This window comes from Triticum aestivum, chromosome 7A, assembly GCF_018294505.1.
Source record: "Triticum aestivum cultivar Chinese Spring chromosome 7A, IWGSC CS RefSeq v2.1, whole genome shotgun sequence".
In the NCBI taxonomy this organism is placed as follows: Eukaryota; Viridiplantae; Streptophyta; class Magnoliopsida; order Poales; family Poaceae; genus Triticum; species Triticum aestivum.
In genome coordinates this window covers 251775770-251792511 of record NC_057812.1, presented here as the reverse complement: position 1 = coordinate 251792511, position 16742 = coordinate 251775770, and the positions used below count along the sequence as shown (strand labels likewise).

Here is a 16742-nt window from a genome sequence, read left to right as displayed (position 1 = left end):
TCCATCAACCAGATGAGGTACTAGGCCACCCACTTGTCCATTGTCCTTCGCCCTTCCTATCAAAATTGCTAACATATCCACCACGATGTTAAACAAGATAGGGGACATTGGATCTCCTTGCCTGAGGCCCTTGTGAGTTTGGAAGTAATGACCTATATCGTCATTTACTTTAATACCAACACTCCCTTTTTGCGTAAAAGATTCCACCTGATGGCGCCAGGCATCATCAAAACCTTTCATACGCAATGCCTGCTGCAGGAATGGCCACTTAACCTTATCATACGCCTTTTCGAAATCCACCTTAAAAATTACTCCATCTAATTTTTTAGAATGAATTTCATGGAGCGTTTCATGCAGGACAACCACCCCTTCAAGGATGTTTCTATCCGGCATAAAAGCAGTTTGAGACTGTTGCACCACAGAAAGCGCAATCTGTGAGAGCCTGTTCGTCCCGACCTTGGTGAATATTTTGAAACTAACATTGAGTAGGCAAATCAGCCTGAACTGCTCAATGCGCACAGCCTCCGTTCTCTTAGGGAGTAATGTGATGGTTCCGAAAATCAAGTGAAACAGTTGTAGCTGTCCCGAGAAAAGATCGGTAAACATAGGTAGCAGATCCCCCTTAATAATGTGCCAGCACTTTTTATAGAACTCAGCCGGAAACCCATCCGGTCCGGGAGCCTTATTGTTTTTCATTTGTGCTATAGCATCAAACACCTCCTTCTCCGTAAATGGGGCCAGCAAAATCTCATTATCGGCTACCGACAACTGAGGAACATCATCAGTCCTGGACTCATCCAAGGACACGGAATTAACCTCCGGCGGCCCGAATAACTGTCTATAATACTCAGTGATGTATGCTTTGAGATTATCCTGCCCAATAATTGTGCCTTCATCTTGCTCTAGCTGGAAAATACGTTTCTTACGGTGCTTGCCATTCGCAATCAGGTGAAAGAATTGAGTATTGGCATCCCCTTGGACTACTTTGCGGACCTTAGCGCGCAACGCCCACTTCAACTCTTCCTCGCGGAGAAGTTCTTTCAACCTCTTCTCAGCCTCGTTCTTAACCTGGAGCTCGACGGGTAGCAGAATTGAAGATTCAGCTTTTGTATCTAGGGCCTGAGTAAGAGCTAGGAGTCTATCCTTTTCGATCTTATAAGCCCCACTTAGGTGCTTAGCCCACCCTCGTAAGAAACTTCTTAAGTGCCTTATTTTGTTCTGCCAACGTTCAACCGCCGTTTTACCTCCACCCCCCTTATCCCATTCCCTGGCAACGAGGTCTAAGAAACCTTCACGTTCGAACCAGGCCATCTCGAATGAGAAAGTGTTCTTGTTTCCCACATAGTTGGACTCCCCGGAGTCCACAAACAGTGGTGTGTGATCGGATATGCCTCTCGTTAAAGCTTGTACCGTAACCAGAGGGAATTTATGTTCCCACTCTACACTAGCCAGCACACGATCAAGCTTTTCATATGTTGGGTTTGGCAGAGCATTAGCCCAGGTAAACTTTCTGCCAGAAAGCTCTATCTCCCTCAGATCCAAGCTCTCAATAATGGTGTTAAACATAAATGACCATCTCCCGTCGAAGTTATCATTGTTCTTCTCCTCTCTCCTTCGAATGATATTGAAATCACCCCCGACTAGCATTGGGAGCTGTTCGGATCCACAGATTCGAACAAGATCCGCAAGAAATTCCGGTTTAAGCTCCGGTTGTGCGGCTCCGTAAACCGCCACTAAAGCCCAGTCGAATCCATCAACTTTTGACCTAACCCGAAACTTAACCGCAAAGTCCCCCATCACCACAGTCCTGACCTCAAGAGAATCGCATCTCACTCCCAGTAAGATTCCTCCCGATCGTCCACGTGGAGGCAGGCAATGCCAGTCAAAATCGATACCACCGACAAGAGAAGCAAGAAACTGAGGAGCAAAATTATCTCTTCCAGTTTCGGAGAGAGCAATGAAATCTAGACGGCGCTCCAGAGACTCCTCAGCGAGAAACCTTCTTTTAGCCAAGTCCTTAAGACCTCTGCTATTCCAAAAAATTCCTTTCATAGATCATCATGAAATTTTTTGGCCGTACGAATTCTAGCACTTCTACATACTGCGGAAGCTGGATACACCTTCCGCTTCCACTTACGTTTAGGTTGTTCAGTGCCCACCGGCCGGTCCTCATAACCAGGCGGCGGATCCGGTGATTGACGATCCCCAACATCAATACTAACCTCGTCCACATCAGACCCAATTGAATTTGGTTCAAGGTCCGCACACAAATTGTCTAACACTCTCACCCCCAACGCATCAATCTCCGCATCATTCATAGGCCTTACTGCCGCTAGGTTGCGAATGGTTTCTAAGGCGCGTTCCGCTTCCAAATCTAGAAGATCATTAACCGAGGTGGAGATTTCAGAATTATTATTTCCTAGCGAAACCCCTACTTTAGTTGCATTATGAATAATCTCATCCGTAGAGAAATGCATAATAGAATTGGATAAATTGACTGACATACCAGTAGTGACCTCGATGTCACGAAGCTTGGCCGCTCTCCTTGCGCACCTCTGCTGCATGTCATCAACCTCCGGTTGGTCCTGTAGACGGGAACTCATCCGTCGTCCCTCAGAAACCGGATCAGGGATTCCGCCGAAAGCAATAACCTCCTCTCGAGAAGCAGTACACGCAGAAGGTTGAGAGGGAATACTCCCGATGCCGGCAGTCAGGCGGCTAGGTGAAGTCAAAGCCAGCGCCGCCTGGCCGGCCGCCCCCTCCGCCGCACCCCTCAGGGCGGTGGGAGCCACCGTCCCAACCGCAGAGGAGGAAGGATGGACCGGGGACACCTTCCCCGGACTCCCGCCAAGCACTACAGTCGCAGCTGCCTCCGTCGAAGCCGAGGGGGAGGTGTGGGGAGCCTCCTGCCCCATACGACCTCCCCCGGGAACGGCCAACGCCGTCGCAGGAAGCGCCACCTGAGCCACCTGCTCCGGACAAACTCTAGAGCGCTCAACCGAAGCGTCCGCCCCCGGTCGCTCCCACAAAGAGGGCACCTCCCTCTCCGGAAACCCGACCTGAGCGGCAGAAGGGTGATGGGCCAAGGCCTCCTGCCTTAAACCCACCACGCTCGAAGTCACCTGTATCTCCATCGTCACAGGAGCCTGTGAGGGAGGCGAGAACGCCGTCTCCGAATCTCCCTCCACTCCCCGATCCTGGACACTGTGGTCATCTAGATCCAACTCAGGTAAGGAGCACTCAAACTCCTCAGGAGACTCCACCCGCTCACTCCATAATCTCGGAGGTGCAGATGAAAACTGAAGGGACCCAAATCGTAGTGTGGTCGACGGTACAGAAGATGTTGGCGCGGTCGGGCCTCCAGTGGTCTTAGCCACGGACCCCGGTCTGTCCTCCTCTCGACCAGAATCAGCACTCTCAGGCTCCTTGCGCCCCATGCCATCATCACCCTTGTGCATGTCAACATCAACGGCAGCAGGTGCCTCACCAAACAAACTGTCATCCTCAAATTCAATCTGAATGTTATACACCTGACCTCGATAAGCCCACTTCACCATATCAGGAACAAATTCAATATCCAAAATGCTGACAAAAATGCGAGCCAACCCCTGAGCTCTGGTGAAGACCATATCAACACGTTCTGGCTTTCCAACCAAAACAGCCAGACTAGCCACCACCCTGGCATCCTGCATAGGTCTGTGAGGAGCTCCCGAAAAACGCAACCAGGCCTGGGTTAGTGGCTTTCCCTGGGGCTCAGTCAATTTCCACTCCTGAAACTCAAGAATGCCCTCCGTACCTGGCACCTTACACATCCCAAAACTGAGTAACCTCTGTAAATCCTCTACCGAAGGAAACTCCACTCTGAACGCGTTAGGCTCAAGACTGACTAGCTCCCAGAGGAAGTCGCCCGGGGCCAGCTCCCGCAGCCGCTGCACAACCTGGACTTCAGAGACTTCTCCTTTAGTCACTTTAACAATCCCCGTTGTCACACTGCGCACCTCATCAGTGACTTCCCTCTCGACCGGAGACTCAAAAAAAGTAAGCTCAGAACAAAACACACCATACATCATGAGATTGGGTAGCTGCTCTCTCATAAGCGGACAATCCCCTGAGGCATGATCTGGCTTACCACACCCGTCGCATAAGGCCGCCTCACACTCAGCAATGAAGTGACCCTTATTTCCACACCGATAGCAAAGCATTTTTTCTTTCTTTCGAGCATACTTAGCCGCCCGGTCCAGCTCGGTCCTGTCAGAGCCCTCCACCGACACGACCTCATCCGAGGCAACCGCCTCAGTCGTAGCCGTAGCCACCTCTATGGCCATCTCCTGAGTGCCCTCATCAACCGCTGTCTGATCCACAACCACAGGATGCTGTCTAGGGCGGTAGCGACCACCCCGGCCACGGTTACCACGGAAACCACCGCGGTTTCTGTTAGCCGGTCCTGATGCCCCTTCGACGAAGCCTCCCATCGGCCCCAGGAAGGGTCTCTCTGTGGAGCCATCACTCTGCCAAGCATATCCCCGCCCACCACCTGTGGACGAGGACCCCCGGTGTTGTTCGTCTCCATACGCGTTAAGCCCATCATCTCCCCACTTTCCTCGAGGCACCTCCGAAACTCCCCCTGCTGCCGTAGCGTCCTGAAACTGCGCCTGCTGTAGGACCGGAGCCGCCGCGTTGTGCGACTGTCTAGCCACAAAAAGAGGCGGCCTAGCCCCGGTCTGAACTGCCGTGGGACGGAGCTGCCCACCCATAGCTGGTTGCTTCGCCGTTGGGTTGCCCCGCCCTGCAGCAGCCACGGGAGGAGGTGCCGGCGGCCGAAGGTCACCACGGCCCCCGGCAGGCCCTGGAGATCGATTCCCCGGCTGCTGTATCCCGCGTCCTGCAGCGCCGGTCCTGGGCAAGCCCCCATGCGGTGGAGGTCGGTAGCCGATCCCCCCCGGAGCCGCCTGGCCGGGCAGCGTGGGGGCGGCCACGCGTCTATCACCGGGCAGCGCGCCAGCACGTCCCCGTCCTGCGCCCTGCGCTGCCGGCGCCCCGCCGCGTCCGCCACCACCCGGCACCGGCGGACCTCCGCGCCCGACGCCGCCAGTCGCGCCTACCTGGCAGCTGGTTTTGGCCGGCGGCGGTCCTCCGCCCGCCATGCTTCAGAGCGAAGGAATCCGGCGAGCACGGCTCGCCCCTCGGTCACAGAAGCGCGGCCTCGTCGAACGTGGAAAAACCCTAGGACCCGTCGCCCGATGTCTCTGAGGCGCTACGTCGATCAGGCAATCACGTTCGACCTGAACCGCCGTATTCTCGCGTTCAATCTGGGCCTCATACCCGATTGACGTAGGCCCAGGGAGTACAGGGCCCGGCTCACTCAGAACCGGCCCACCGACCGTTCGGCCCAACAGATCGTTCAAACGATCGTCTCTCATCCGCGAGATCTCGCTGGCATGCCTCGCCGGCGATCTCGCTGCGGCCGCCGCCGGCACACTTCCCGGACGGGTCGGCCTCTTCTTCCTTTTGACTTGGATCCAAGAATCTGGATGAATCATATCGAGAAGCGTTAGGTTTGGTAGACTAACCTTGGGAAGGGGACCCTTCCATGGCCGGAGTGTCGTCGCCGCCGTTCGCCGATGCACTACGCGTCTAACCATCTCCGTCCTCTCGCTCGCATGAAGGCCAACCCTTGCCTGATCCTCCACCGGCAAGACCCGATCCACCGTCGAGGCTACGTCGTCCTCGTCGTATCCCGCATTGAAGAACTCGCAGAAGAGGTCCGATGGAGTGGGCGTTGGTGGAGTGGCCTCTGGATCCTCTTCCCCGTCTGCGTCATCCTCGTCGGCACCGGCCAATGCCCAGAAGCGGCCACCGACGTGAGGCCTAGCCGCGACCCCCGATCCGGTGCTCACCGGTCGGGCGCCCTCGGCGCCCCTCCCGTCGCCCCCTCCGTCGCCCCTCATCGGCATCACCACCCGACTGACCATCTCCTATTTCGGGTTCAGGATTGGGAGATGGGGCAATGGAGAAAACCCCCAGGCCATTGCAAGTTGGTAAGTGTATGCACTCCTGTACTCAACTTAAAAGGCAATGGTGAACCTCTGAGATCATACAACTTTTGAGGAAAGAATGCAGGAACATGCAGAATTGTGTTAGTATTATTTGCTATTTCTCTGAAAACAAGCAAATGGTACTTTTTGGAATGGGACTTCATTACTAGCTAAGCAGAGAACTGTTATGGACGTTTTACACATGGATAAAAGAAATAGCAGGAAAATCTTTTTGGGTGGCTACATAAAATCCGACAGGATGTTTCAGCAGTCTTAACATGGCAAAGGTGTTCACCGTAGCGTAGTAGTTCAAACTGAAACTGCCATGGGAAGACCAGGGTCCTTACCATCATACAGTAGGTGTTACTCCAAATGGTTGGTCAACTTAAGTGTGTTTGGATACCGTCGGAAAAAAATAAACAGCTTAAAGTGTGCACAATTGTTATGATGGTAATTGTTATGGACGTTTTACACATGGATAGAAGAAATAGCAGGATAACCTTTGGGGTGGCTACATAAAATCCGACAGGATGTTTCAGCAGTCTTAACATGGCAAAGGTGTTCACCGTAGTGTAGTAATTCAAACTGCCATGGGAAGCCCAGGGTCTTTAGTCCTTACCATCATACAGTTGGTGTTACTCCAAATGGTTGGTTAACTTAAGCGTGTTTGGATACTGTCGAAAAAGATAAACAGCTTAAAGTGTGGACAATAAAGATTCTATGCAAAGGATGAGTGAGGGCTTCTGGTTGCATGGTCTTGCTAATACTAAGCCCTGTATGTTTGAATCTGCAGATTCTAGCGAAGTGAAGGATGTTGTACACGGTCATATGCAGACTCGGAAGAATGATGTCCCACAAGAGATCAATGGGGTGCCAATAGAAATTTTGGATTTCATTCCTGACTTATTTGATGACACTGAAGGAATGGAGGAAGCAACAATAGATTCTCGTAATCCAGAAGATAAGGAGACGACTTACTCAGTAAAAGTTACTACCAAAGAAAAGGAGGAAGCTCAGAGCAGTGATATTGTTCATGATGAGGCCGGACATATGAACTCTCTTGTGTCGATTGAGGACTGCCTGGAACTGTTTGCGCGTCGAGTGAAGGAACGTTGTGAGAACTGTTCCAAGGTTGCTGAACAGATCATGGCAAGCACCAATATAAATACGACTGTTGATGGAGATCAGACTGAGCTGTCAGACAGGAAAACATGCCCAAGTGAGCGATCTAGTGACTGTAATAGCTTGTCCGTAGAATCTCCAAGTAGGCAACCATATCGTTCAGATGTACATCATCAAGTTATACTCTCTGGAAACATAACTACTGAAGCAATTACTTCAGGGACGAGCTGTGGTGAAAAGGACTCCGCCTCTTGCAGCACAGCCAGTGAAAAAGCTGAAATTGATCAAGGTGTACAAGAAGCTGGGCTTCCAGCTGATAAACAGACTGACCTGCTCAGTGCCCAGGATAGTCCGGATACCAGCACTCAAAATCAGGGTTGTGCGAAGCAGGCAATGCTGGATGATCATATTGCCCAACAAATGGAGGAAAACCAAAATGAGCAGAAAGATGTCAACAGTTGTGCAATTCAAACACAGTTGATTAACAAGCTACCAGCTGTATTAATCATTCCATTCAAGAGATACAGCAATGATCTTTCTAAACTGAGAGTGCATGTGAGCTTTAAGGAGATTCTTCATCTTGGACCATTCATGGACCCCAGGTACCGACTTCTCACACTTCTACACAGCCATATGTAATACCTTTCTTCTATGTCAATTCTGATAAGTTTCTGATCTTTAAGTAAGCAAATAACTACTTTGTTTCATAGTTTCTTCCTACTTGCCATAGAATGCCTTCTCTTTGAAAAAAAAAAGAGATTTAAAAGACGCTGGCATTGTAGATCAAAGGATCATTCAGACAGTACATTTTTCATGATGTTCTCGTTGTGTATGGAATATTGTGTACTATGTGCACATTAGTTTTTTTTAATCTTGATCAGTAGATATCTGAAATAAACAGGCTCTTAAGATTGTGCAAATGAATGATTGGCACGCATAGTGGGAATTTTCCTGGCATGATCATCTTAATTTTCCTTAGCAGAGTTAGGTTAGGATATCTTCACTCTTGTTTCTCACTGGAAGAGTAACATGATTTAGATTAAAGAAATGTGAGCAAACAACCAGTCTTATAGTTACCAGGGAAAGATTTGTTACCAAATCAGCAAGACAATCTAAGGGCATGTTTGGTTTATGCCCAAGGTTGCCCTACTAAAAGGTTGGCCAGCCAAAATTTTGGTTGAGGTTTTGCTTGCCCATGAGTTGGCCAAAATTGGCTAGAAAAATAAACTAGAGTGGGCAAAAAAGCGTGGGCATTCCAAAAAGGTTGGCAACCATCAGACAAGTCCAGGCTTTTTTTTCATGCCAGAAAATTAATCGGGTAGACTTTGGTCACAATCCGGACATACCCTGAAGCTGCATCAGTCTAAACTGCATTTCCAATGCATACAGTGTTAATTTGTGCCTTTGAACACAACTTGCCCATTTAACCATGTAGTCTTGCAATCACATCTATTTCAGTGCTTGTGGGCTCCAATTCTTGTAAATGCCAATAGGTAACAGCTATCCTATTTATTTATTTGTTACTCCCTCTGTAAACTAATATAAGATATTTTAGATCACTAAAGTAGTGATCTAAAAGATCTTACATTAGTTTACAGAGGGAGTATTTGCGAAAAGCTATCCTATTTTTGTTGCATAGGAAAAAGGAAATATGGTGACAATTTGAGTGAAACTAGTTTGGACCATGTACCATGCATTTTGCGATTTGAGTATCAACTGAATTTTAGTGTTCACTCAGACTCATTTGGACCAGAACCATGTACATTGATTGAAACTAGTTTTTGTATAATGATATAATTATATTTGAATATGTATCAGCTATACTGGCTGTCTGCCACAAATTCTATTCAACATAGCAGTGTATCACTGGCGAAGTTATGGTCATGTTCTAAACTTATCATATCATGAAAAGTTATTATGGTGACATTTTCTGGTCTTTTTGGTGGTTATGCCTAACCTTGACCAACTTTTATTTTTGTCGAAGTTATTATAGTTCTGGATTAGTATTTTCAAAGTTAGATGGGTATACATCTTGCAGTGGCCTTAATTTCTTGGTATTCGAATCAGTCGCTTAAGTGCTGTCTGTTTATCTGATAGAGTATGCATTTTGTTGTTTTCAAGAAAGACAGGCCATTGTTGGTACTCAAGCTAATCATCAGTTTCTTGCTAACTGAAATCCTTACATATGAGTTAACTATTTTGATTTTGTCTTGCCTTCAGTTCTGAGGACAAAGATAACTGCAGCTACCGTCTAGTTGGTGTCATTGAGCACGAAGGGCATCAAATAAATAGAGGGCACTACATTGCTTATGTGCGGGGGGCGGGTCACAACCATCAGAGCAGTGGTTCTTCCTCGTGGGTTCGTGCAAGCGATCTCGACATCAAGGAAGTCTCCCTAGAAAAAGTTCTCAGCCGCGAGGCTTCCATGCTTTTCTACGAGAGGATGAACTGATGCATGTCCGGCATTCTACCCAACTAAGCAATTAGAAAGGCGCTGACAAAAGAAGCAGAAAGGTGAGATTAGCAAGCATTGTTTAGATGGCCAAGTGTACCGTGCTGCTTACATAGAGTCTGTCTTCAAGTCCAATTTTGTTGATTTTGGCGGGCTGGGTCATTGCAGTTGCAGGATTTTGCATTGGTTGCAACTTGTAGCGTGGTCAGCTGGAGAGAACCATTTTTCTCTGTCCATGAAAGTATAGTCATTCTTGTCGGAACGACATGGGATAGGTTCGACAGTGAATATTTTTTGTTAGAAACGAGATTGAATACACGTAGGAAGACACTGGATATTTTTTGCATTCTGCAATTAAATACACGTCTGAAAATAAGCAAGTAGGGTTCTGAACTTGTTTTTTCTGTATCGGGAGCATGCTCTGAGAACTTGCTGCCTTTTACTGAACTGGTAGGCTGAAGCTGATTTCGCTTAAAAAGAATAAAAATAAACCCGCGGCGGTACTCAACAGTTGGTTCCTGTCGCGTGTCGGTGTTTAGGTGTTGAAATGCGCAGTGTTGAGCAGCTTTGTTTGTGCTGGTGGCTCCGGTAGAGAGTGTGGGCTGCTTTGGTTGCTTCTGGGCCGCAGATGCTACTGCGAGTCTGCCACCGATGGTAGGGAGGGAGGGAGATTGGAATGCAAGCGAAGGTTGCATGTGTTGGCTGGGATAGATGGCGACTTGGAACTTTCCTCACCCCGCAGCGCCAGCGACAGTGTCGCTATATATGGTGGAGCTTCCAAGGGGTAGAAAATGTGCTTTTTAACCCTTTTGACCGTCCTTTGTTCCTCCACCCGATCGAAACAGAGTGGCGAGCCGTGACTAGGGAGAAGCATCGCAAGTCGGTCGGCGCACCGGCGTACCGCACAGATGGCGACGTCAGGCCAACTCCACCGCGCGACTCCAAACGGACGTCCGTTTTGTTCTGTTTTTATCCTTTTGGGTAGGAATTTGAGATCGTGTCCGGGCCTGTCCTGGGATGCGGTGGTCGTGCGCCCAGCGCGCGGCCGCATCCTTTTGCCCCGTCTTGTCCGTCAGGGCCAAGAATTGCCCAAATTTACATTAAAACTAGTTTCGAACTCAAATATTTGTCTGAAAATTAAAATAGGTTTTACAATCCAATTGAAATTGTCTTGACTGAACATAAAATGGACAAATACATCTATTGGTTGCCAACGTGATCCCACACGTGCTCAACCAAGTCATTTTGAAGATTCACATGAGTGCCAATCATGCATCTCACGGTGGAATTGGGCAAACTGTTCAAATGTGACCGGGTCTTGATGCAGGGGCTCAATATTTTCACCTTGATAATCAAATCCTTAGTCGAAGATACTCTCATCACGCTCGTCCTCGACGATCATGTTGTGCATGATCACACAAGCAGTCATCACCTCCCAAAGCTTCCTTTCATCCCATGACAGTGCAGGGTTTCGAACGATACCCCACCGGGATTGAAGCACACCAAAAGCACGTTCCACATCCTTTCTAACACTCTCTTGCATTTGGGCAAATCTCTTTCTCTTCTCACCTTGGGGTTTTGAGATTGTCTTCACAAAAGTTGACCACTGAGGATATATACCATCTGCTAGATAGTATCCCTTGTTGTAATGGTGGCCGTTGATCTCAAAGTTGACAGGTGGAGAGTGACCTTCTGCAAGCCTCGCGAAGACTGGAGAACGCTGCAGCACGTTGATATCATTGTGAGAACCTGCCATGCCCAAAAAAGAATGTCATATCCAAAGATCTTGTGATGCCACCGCTTCTAATATGACAGTGCACCCGTTAACATGCCCCTTGTACTGGCCCTGCCAAGCAAATGGACAGTTCTTCCACTCTCAGTGCATACAATCTATGCTGCCAAGCATACCTGGAAAGCCTCTAGCTGCGTTGGTCGCCAACAATCTCTCTGTATCAGCGGCAGTTGGCTGTCTCAAGTACTCTGGGCCAAAGACCTCGATCACAGCCTGGCAAAACTTGTACATTGACATCAAATATGTTGTCTCACTCATACGCACATACTCATCCACCAGATCGTCTGGAATTCCATATGCAAGCATGCGGATGCCCGCGGTGCATTTCTGGTAGGAGGAGAATCCAAGCTTGCCAAGGGCATCCGTCTTGCACTCGAAGTATGGGTCATGAGCAACCACTCCCTCTCGAATACGATTGTACACATGCCTGGCCATACGAAAACGGCGACGAAATTTATCCGGCCTGAAGAGTGGGGTGTTGGCAAAGTAATCTGCATAGAGCAGGGCGTGGCCTCTCTCTCTATTGCGGTTCAGGTTGGGAGCACGGCCAGGGACTGACCCCCTGTACCGAGGAAGCTGCCGTTGAATATGGTCGTGAACGACCAGTGCAGCCACCACAAGATCGTCATCATCCGACGACGAATCGTCCGTTGAACAAAGGAAGTGATGGTAGAAAAACTCGTCTCCACTGTCCATACCTTTGTTGGCAAAAGGCCGAACACCTTGCGCTCGTGGTGGCGAAGAGGCCGCGATGATCACCTCGACGCAGCAGGGTGGTTGCCGGCCGGCTACAGGCCGCTCTGGAGCTCTCGTCGGAATCTGCCTCGGCCGCCGTGGTATGTCGCCGGCAGTCGTGTCCCCTCTACCACCGGCAAGGACGGCGAGGGCCAAACCTCCTCCGATCGACGACCAAAACTACGGCGGAAGCGCGGGCGTGGTGGCGGCCATGTCGAGACGTGGTTTGGTACGGACGGCGGGGGGGGGGGGGGGGGGGGCTGCGCGGTGAGGAGGCGGCCGAAGAATAGTGGCGGCGCCGGCGGCGGGGCGGGGCGGGGAGAGAGGGTGAAGCGTTGGGAGCGGAGGGACTGCTAGTGTCCCTAACAGGCGGGCCACGGGGGGAGGGGGGGGGACAAGGGCGTGCGTCGAGGCCGTCCACGCGCGTCCGTTTCACCCCAAACCGAGCGCAAGTTTGGGCCGGGGATGGGTCGAAAGCGGACGGAATCCGGACATTTGTCTGTTTGTGTCCGCGCGCTGGGCCGTCTCATTTGTCTCTTTTACGCGGATAGGATAGAGTCGCGCGGTGGATTTGGCCTCAGAGTAGCTAGCGATTGGAGCCAGATTCCTGAGAAACCGGACCAGATCGCTCAAATCGAACCAATTCTCGTCAAAATTCCAAGCAGCATCCATGGATCTCGCCTTCTCGGCACGGCACGCAAGCGTGGCTCCGACAGATCCCACGCCTCGCCTCGCTCCCCGCTGCTGCACTGCAGTCATCATGCGTCCAGAGGACGCGGTGCTCAACCGGGCGCGAGCCGAAACCCCCCGCGATTAATCGTCAAGATCCACAGACCCCGCTCCCTTCGCCGATACGATACACGCTCTCACGCGCGCCAGGCCCTTCCTTCATTAACCCCTGACGCCCTGCCGCTGCTGGCTAGACCGAAGAATAATAGGCGCTTCCCTTCCCTTCCCTTTCCTTTCCCCGCCTTGTCCTCTTCTTCCACCTCGGGCGACTGCCTTTGCCCAGACCAGACACCGGCCGAGATGGAGGGGAGGGTGCTGCGGCGCAGCGTGACGCTGGCGGACCAGCTGGCCGCCGTGGGCCCGCCCGCCGCCGCGCCGCCGGGGCAGCCGGGCTCCTGCAACCTCCGCGACCTCCTCAAGCTGCGCGACGAGGACGACGGCCGCCGCGCCGCCGCGGTCACCCTCGCCTCCGCCATGCAGGCCGACCGCCGGGCCTCCTCCTCGCCGCCCTCCTCCAGCGCCGCCGTCGCTGCCGCCGCCGCGCGGACGCTGCTCGACATCATCCGCGACGACCAGCCGGCTCCCCCCGCCTCGCACGCCGTGGTCTCCGCAACGGGCGTCGGCGACCCGTTCGTCCGCCGCGCGGTGTCCCTGCCGGCCCCGGGCCCCGCGTTGACTAGACCCGTGGCCGCGCCGGTGACACCTCCGGAGGCGTCGCCGCCTCAGCCGCCGACGGATCAGGCGGCGGAGGAAGAGGAGGAGCAGGGGGAGCGGGTGTCCCTCATGGCGCTGCTGGAGCAGACGGAGAGGCAGTGGAGCGCCGGCGCGACGGCACAGCAGGAGCAGGAGCAGGACCCGGCGGTCGCCGCGTCGGAGCCGTCGTCGCAGGACGCGCTGGTGCCGGAGGACGACGCGGAGCTGCCGGAGCCGGGGCGAGGCGCCGGCTGCTGCTGCGTGTGCATGGCGCGGGCCAAGGGCGCGGCCTTCATCCCGTGCGGCCACACCTTCTGCCGCGCCTGCGCCCGCGAGCTCCTCGCCGGCCGCGGCCGCTGCCCGCTCTGCAACGCCGCCATCCTCGACGTCCTCGACATCTTCTGAGACCGCGCCGCCGGTCTCCCCATCTGACCGCCTCTCAGCTCGCCGCCGGCCACCTCGCCGGGAAAAGGAGCTACTGCAGCTGAGATAGGATCCAGACATAGATAGATCCCTCTGGCCTCTGCACATTTTCTGTAAAACCCGGAAAAAAGGAGATAACAGCATGTTCGGCTCGAAATCACCATCGTCGAATGTTGTTACAGCTTGTCAGAGACCACTATCACTTCTTCTGAATTGCACATTTCTACTTTTGTTTCCTCATTTCAGTTCGCAATTCCGATTTCTTGCTCCGTGTTGGTAACCAATCAATCAGGGTGGGTGCCCGGGTCTGGGTGGTGGCAGGTTAAACAAGATTACTTGGGTTTGACTCGAGATTAATCTATCACTGGCGGAATTACTTTCTGCCAGGATACTAGTAGTACTAGTACCAGCCTTGTTGTCCAGCTAGCAAGCACGCAGTGTTTGGAGATCTCGAGATGCCCTCCATCGGGAGTTCCAATTGATTAATTAATCTGCCCAAAAAAAAAATCTGCCCCGCTCCACTCCACTCCGCTATGCAGCTCTCAGGCATGAACACATTTAACTCACTCTTCACTTTCGTGGAGTGCATTTCATATTCATATTAGCAAAAGTATTCATATTAGCAAAAGGGCCCGTGCGTTGCATCGGGTGAAAAAAACCATACTTCCCTAACCCAATTGCTCAAGACCCCTCTCATTCCACGACACACCGCCAGCCATGATGACATGAACAAACTCTTTAAAATCCTTCATGTTGCCATGAAAATATGTACTGCAAAAAAAATATAAACGTATTTTAGAAGTGTACTAAAGGTGTGTGGAATTTAAATCATAGAAATATCAATCTAGTTGTGAGTATTTCTTCAAGCCTTTGTTGGAGTTGCTTAGTGATGCCCAAAACATATCGCATTATACCGTAAAAAGTAGAGTCCATTTTAGTATACAATGTTTTTTGCTTCACTACAGAGGTAACACAAATTTTCACGAACCAATGTTGGCTAGGTTGAGGGACTATGTAGCATAGCACTATTTGTGTCCAACTATCAAGCACCTGTTATTAACGGGTACTATCTTTTTCATTATAATTCTCAAAAAAATTATTGTGCATGAACAATTAATAAACAATTTTTTTATTATGATTTAGACGTAGTAATATTTTTGCAGGTGTTAAACAATTCTAACATAACTAACAATTGCACGTGCCTTGCAACGGGAGTATAAACATTCTAGTAGATTAGCTCCTGACTGCATGTCTATTATTGTATTATTGTTTTTTAGAATCCACGTATATTATTATATTGATACGCTAAAATCTTACCAAATCTTTGTATGCAATCACCGTGATTTATCTGTCATTTTATTATTAAGCACTTATTTGATAAGAATTTAATGACTTGCCAGCAAATATGTGTTTATTTTGGTAAGGTAATAAACAAGAGACAAATGAATAGATGGGAGAAAAATCAAATATGGGAGGAAAAATCAAAGAGGATAAGGAAAGAGTGGGACGTATATATGAAAGGTTAGACGAAAGAGAGGTGAAATGGGAACCTTACGTTCTTTTTAAGTAGCAGAGATATCTGTTTGTTGAGTGATGCACGATGTCATGAGATGTCAGCGCATTTTTAGAGTGTGATTTGCCGCCGCATGCATTCCTCAATTCGGTCCGCAATAATCGAACAAAACTGTCCTGAAAATAGAAGAATTGTACTCCTACTACTTGCTCGAAATTGAGCTGTAGATGTAGGACGAGCGCTCATTAATCGCGGGTGATCCGTCAAAGCTCGGCGTTGGTTCAATGATGCGGACCCAATTGACGGACGGAATTGCCTGGGCTAGTGCGCTAGGCCAGAGAACCTTCCCTTTCGTCCTCTGCGATGACGGGGCACACGGAAGAGCGTTGCGTTTGCGTCGGTCGCGAGCACCTGTCTGTGGATGCTATACGCCCGGGCCGGTTCGACGAGCCGCTCAGCGGCTCGTCCTCAACCCAGCCCGGGTACGAGGTTGGGTGCGGGACGCTGGCTTGTTCGGGCAAAATTGATAAATTTGACCTATGAACGAAATCAAATCATAGAATGAACTGTCTCGTGAAACTATTTCACGCAGCTGATTTTTTTATGTGACGCCCGACACGAAGGCGTCATACTACACTGTGCAACGCCTCACAGATAGGCGTTACACGCCTGGCCAGCGTCGCACCCATGTGATCCGAAAATTACTAAGTCAGCGTGCAGTGCCTGAGAGCTAGGCGCCACACTGTATAGTGTGGCGCCTAGCTTCTAGGCGTTGCACTAGTGGTTGCTTCATTTTATAGTGCAACCACTAGTGCAGCGCCTGAGAGCTAGGCGCCACATTATACAGTGCAGCGCCTAGCTCGTAGGCTCTGCACAACGACTTAGCAATTTTTAGGCAGTTTGGGGTGCAACGTTAGCCAGGCGTGTAGCGCCTATCTGTGAGACGTTGCATAATGTAGTGTGACGCCTTCGTGTCGGGCGTCACACAAAAAGATCAGCCGCATAAAATAATTTCACGAGCAGTTTATTCTGTGATTTAATTTCGTTGTTAAATTTATCAAATTTGCCGCTCGCTCGCAGGAGCTCACATGGCAAAGCTGGTTGATGGAGCCGGACGGATGGCTCGCCGCACCAACCCGGCCAGTTTGTTAGCGACCGTCTTTCCAGCGTCTCATCACATCACTGTTTGGGCGCGAATACGGGTGCTTTGCTGCTGGCAGCTGCATTATCGGTGCCTTTTGCCCAGGC

General features: G+C 50.7%; 3 protein-coding genes across 4 annotated transcripts in view; 2 read left to right on the top strand and 1 right to left on the bottom strand.

The window, feature by feature from the left end:
• The window catches only part of LOC123154231 (uncharacterized), a 7897-nt gene extending 1925 nt beyond the window's left edge, over positions 1–5972 (bottom strand). The window contains exon 1 of the mRNA XM_044573008.1: positions 5571–5972. Coding sequence (XP_044428943.1) covers positions 5571–5972 — 402 coding nt within the window. The remainder of the gene's footprint in view (positions 1–5570) is intronic.
• On the top strand, positions 5907–10056 carry LOC123154230 (ubiquitin carboxyl-terminal hydrolase 2-like). Of its 2 annotated transcripts, XM_044573007.1 has the most exons (3): positions 5907–6038; positions 6829–7759; positions 9378–10056. In XM_044573007.1, exons 1-3 carry the CDS (start codon positions 6008–6010, stop codon positions 9607–9609), a joined length of 1194 nt encoding a protein of 397 aa, XP_044428942.1. In that variant the 5' UTR covers positions 5907–6007; the 3' UTR covers positions 9610–10056. The 2 variants fall into 2 exon arrangements, with proteins under 2 accessions (XP_044428942.1, XP_044428941.1); XM_044573006.1 differs by lacking the exon at positions 5907–6038 and having other exon boundaries at positions 6154–7759.
• A 2884-nt stretch (positions 10057–12940) lies between these two features.
• LOC123149788 (formin-like protein 13) lies at positions 12941–14221 on the top strand. The gene has a single exon (XM_044569527.1). It carries the CDS (start codon positions 13166–13168, stop codon positions 13961–13963), a length of 798 nt encoding a protein of 265 aa, XP_044425462.1. The 5' UTR covers positions 12941–13165; the 3' UTR covers positions 13964–14221.
• Positions 14222–16742: the final 2521 nt, after the last annotated feature.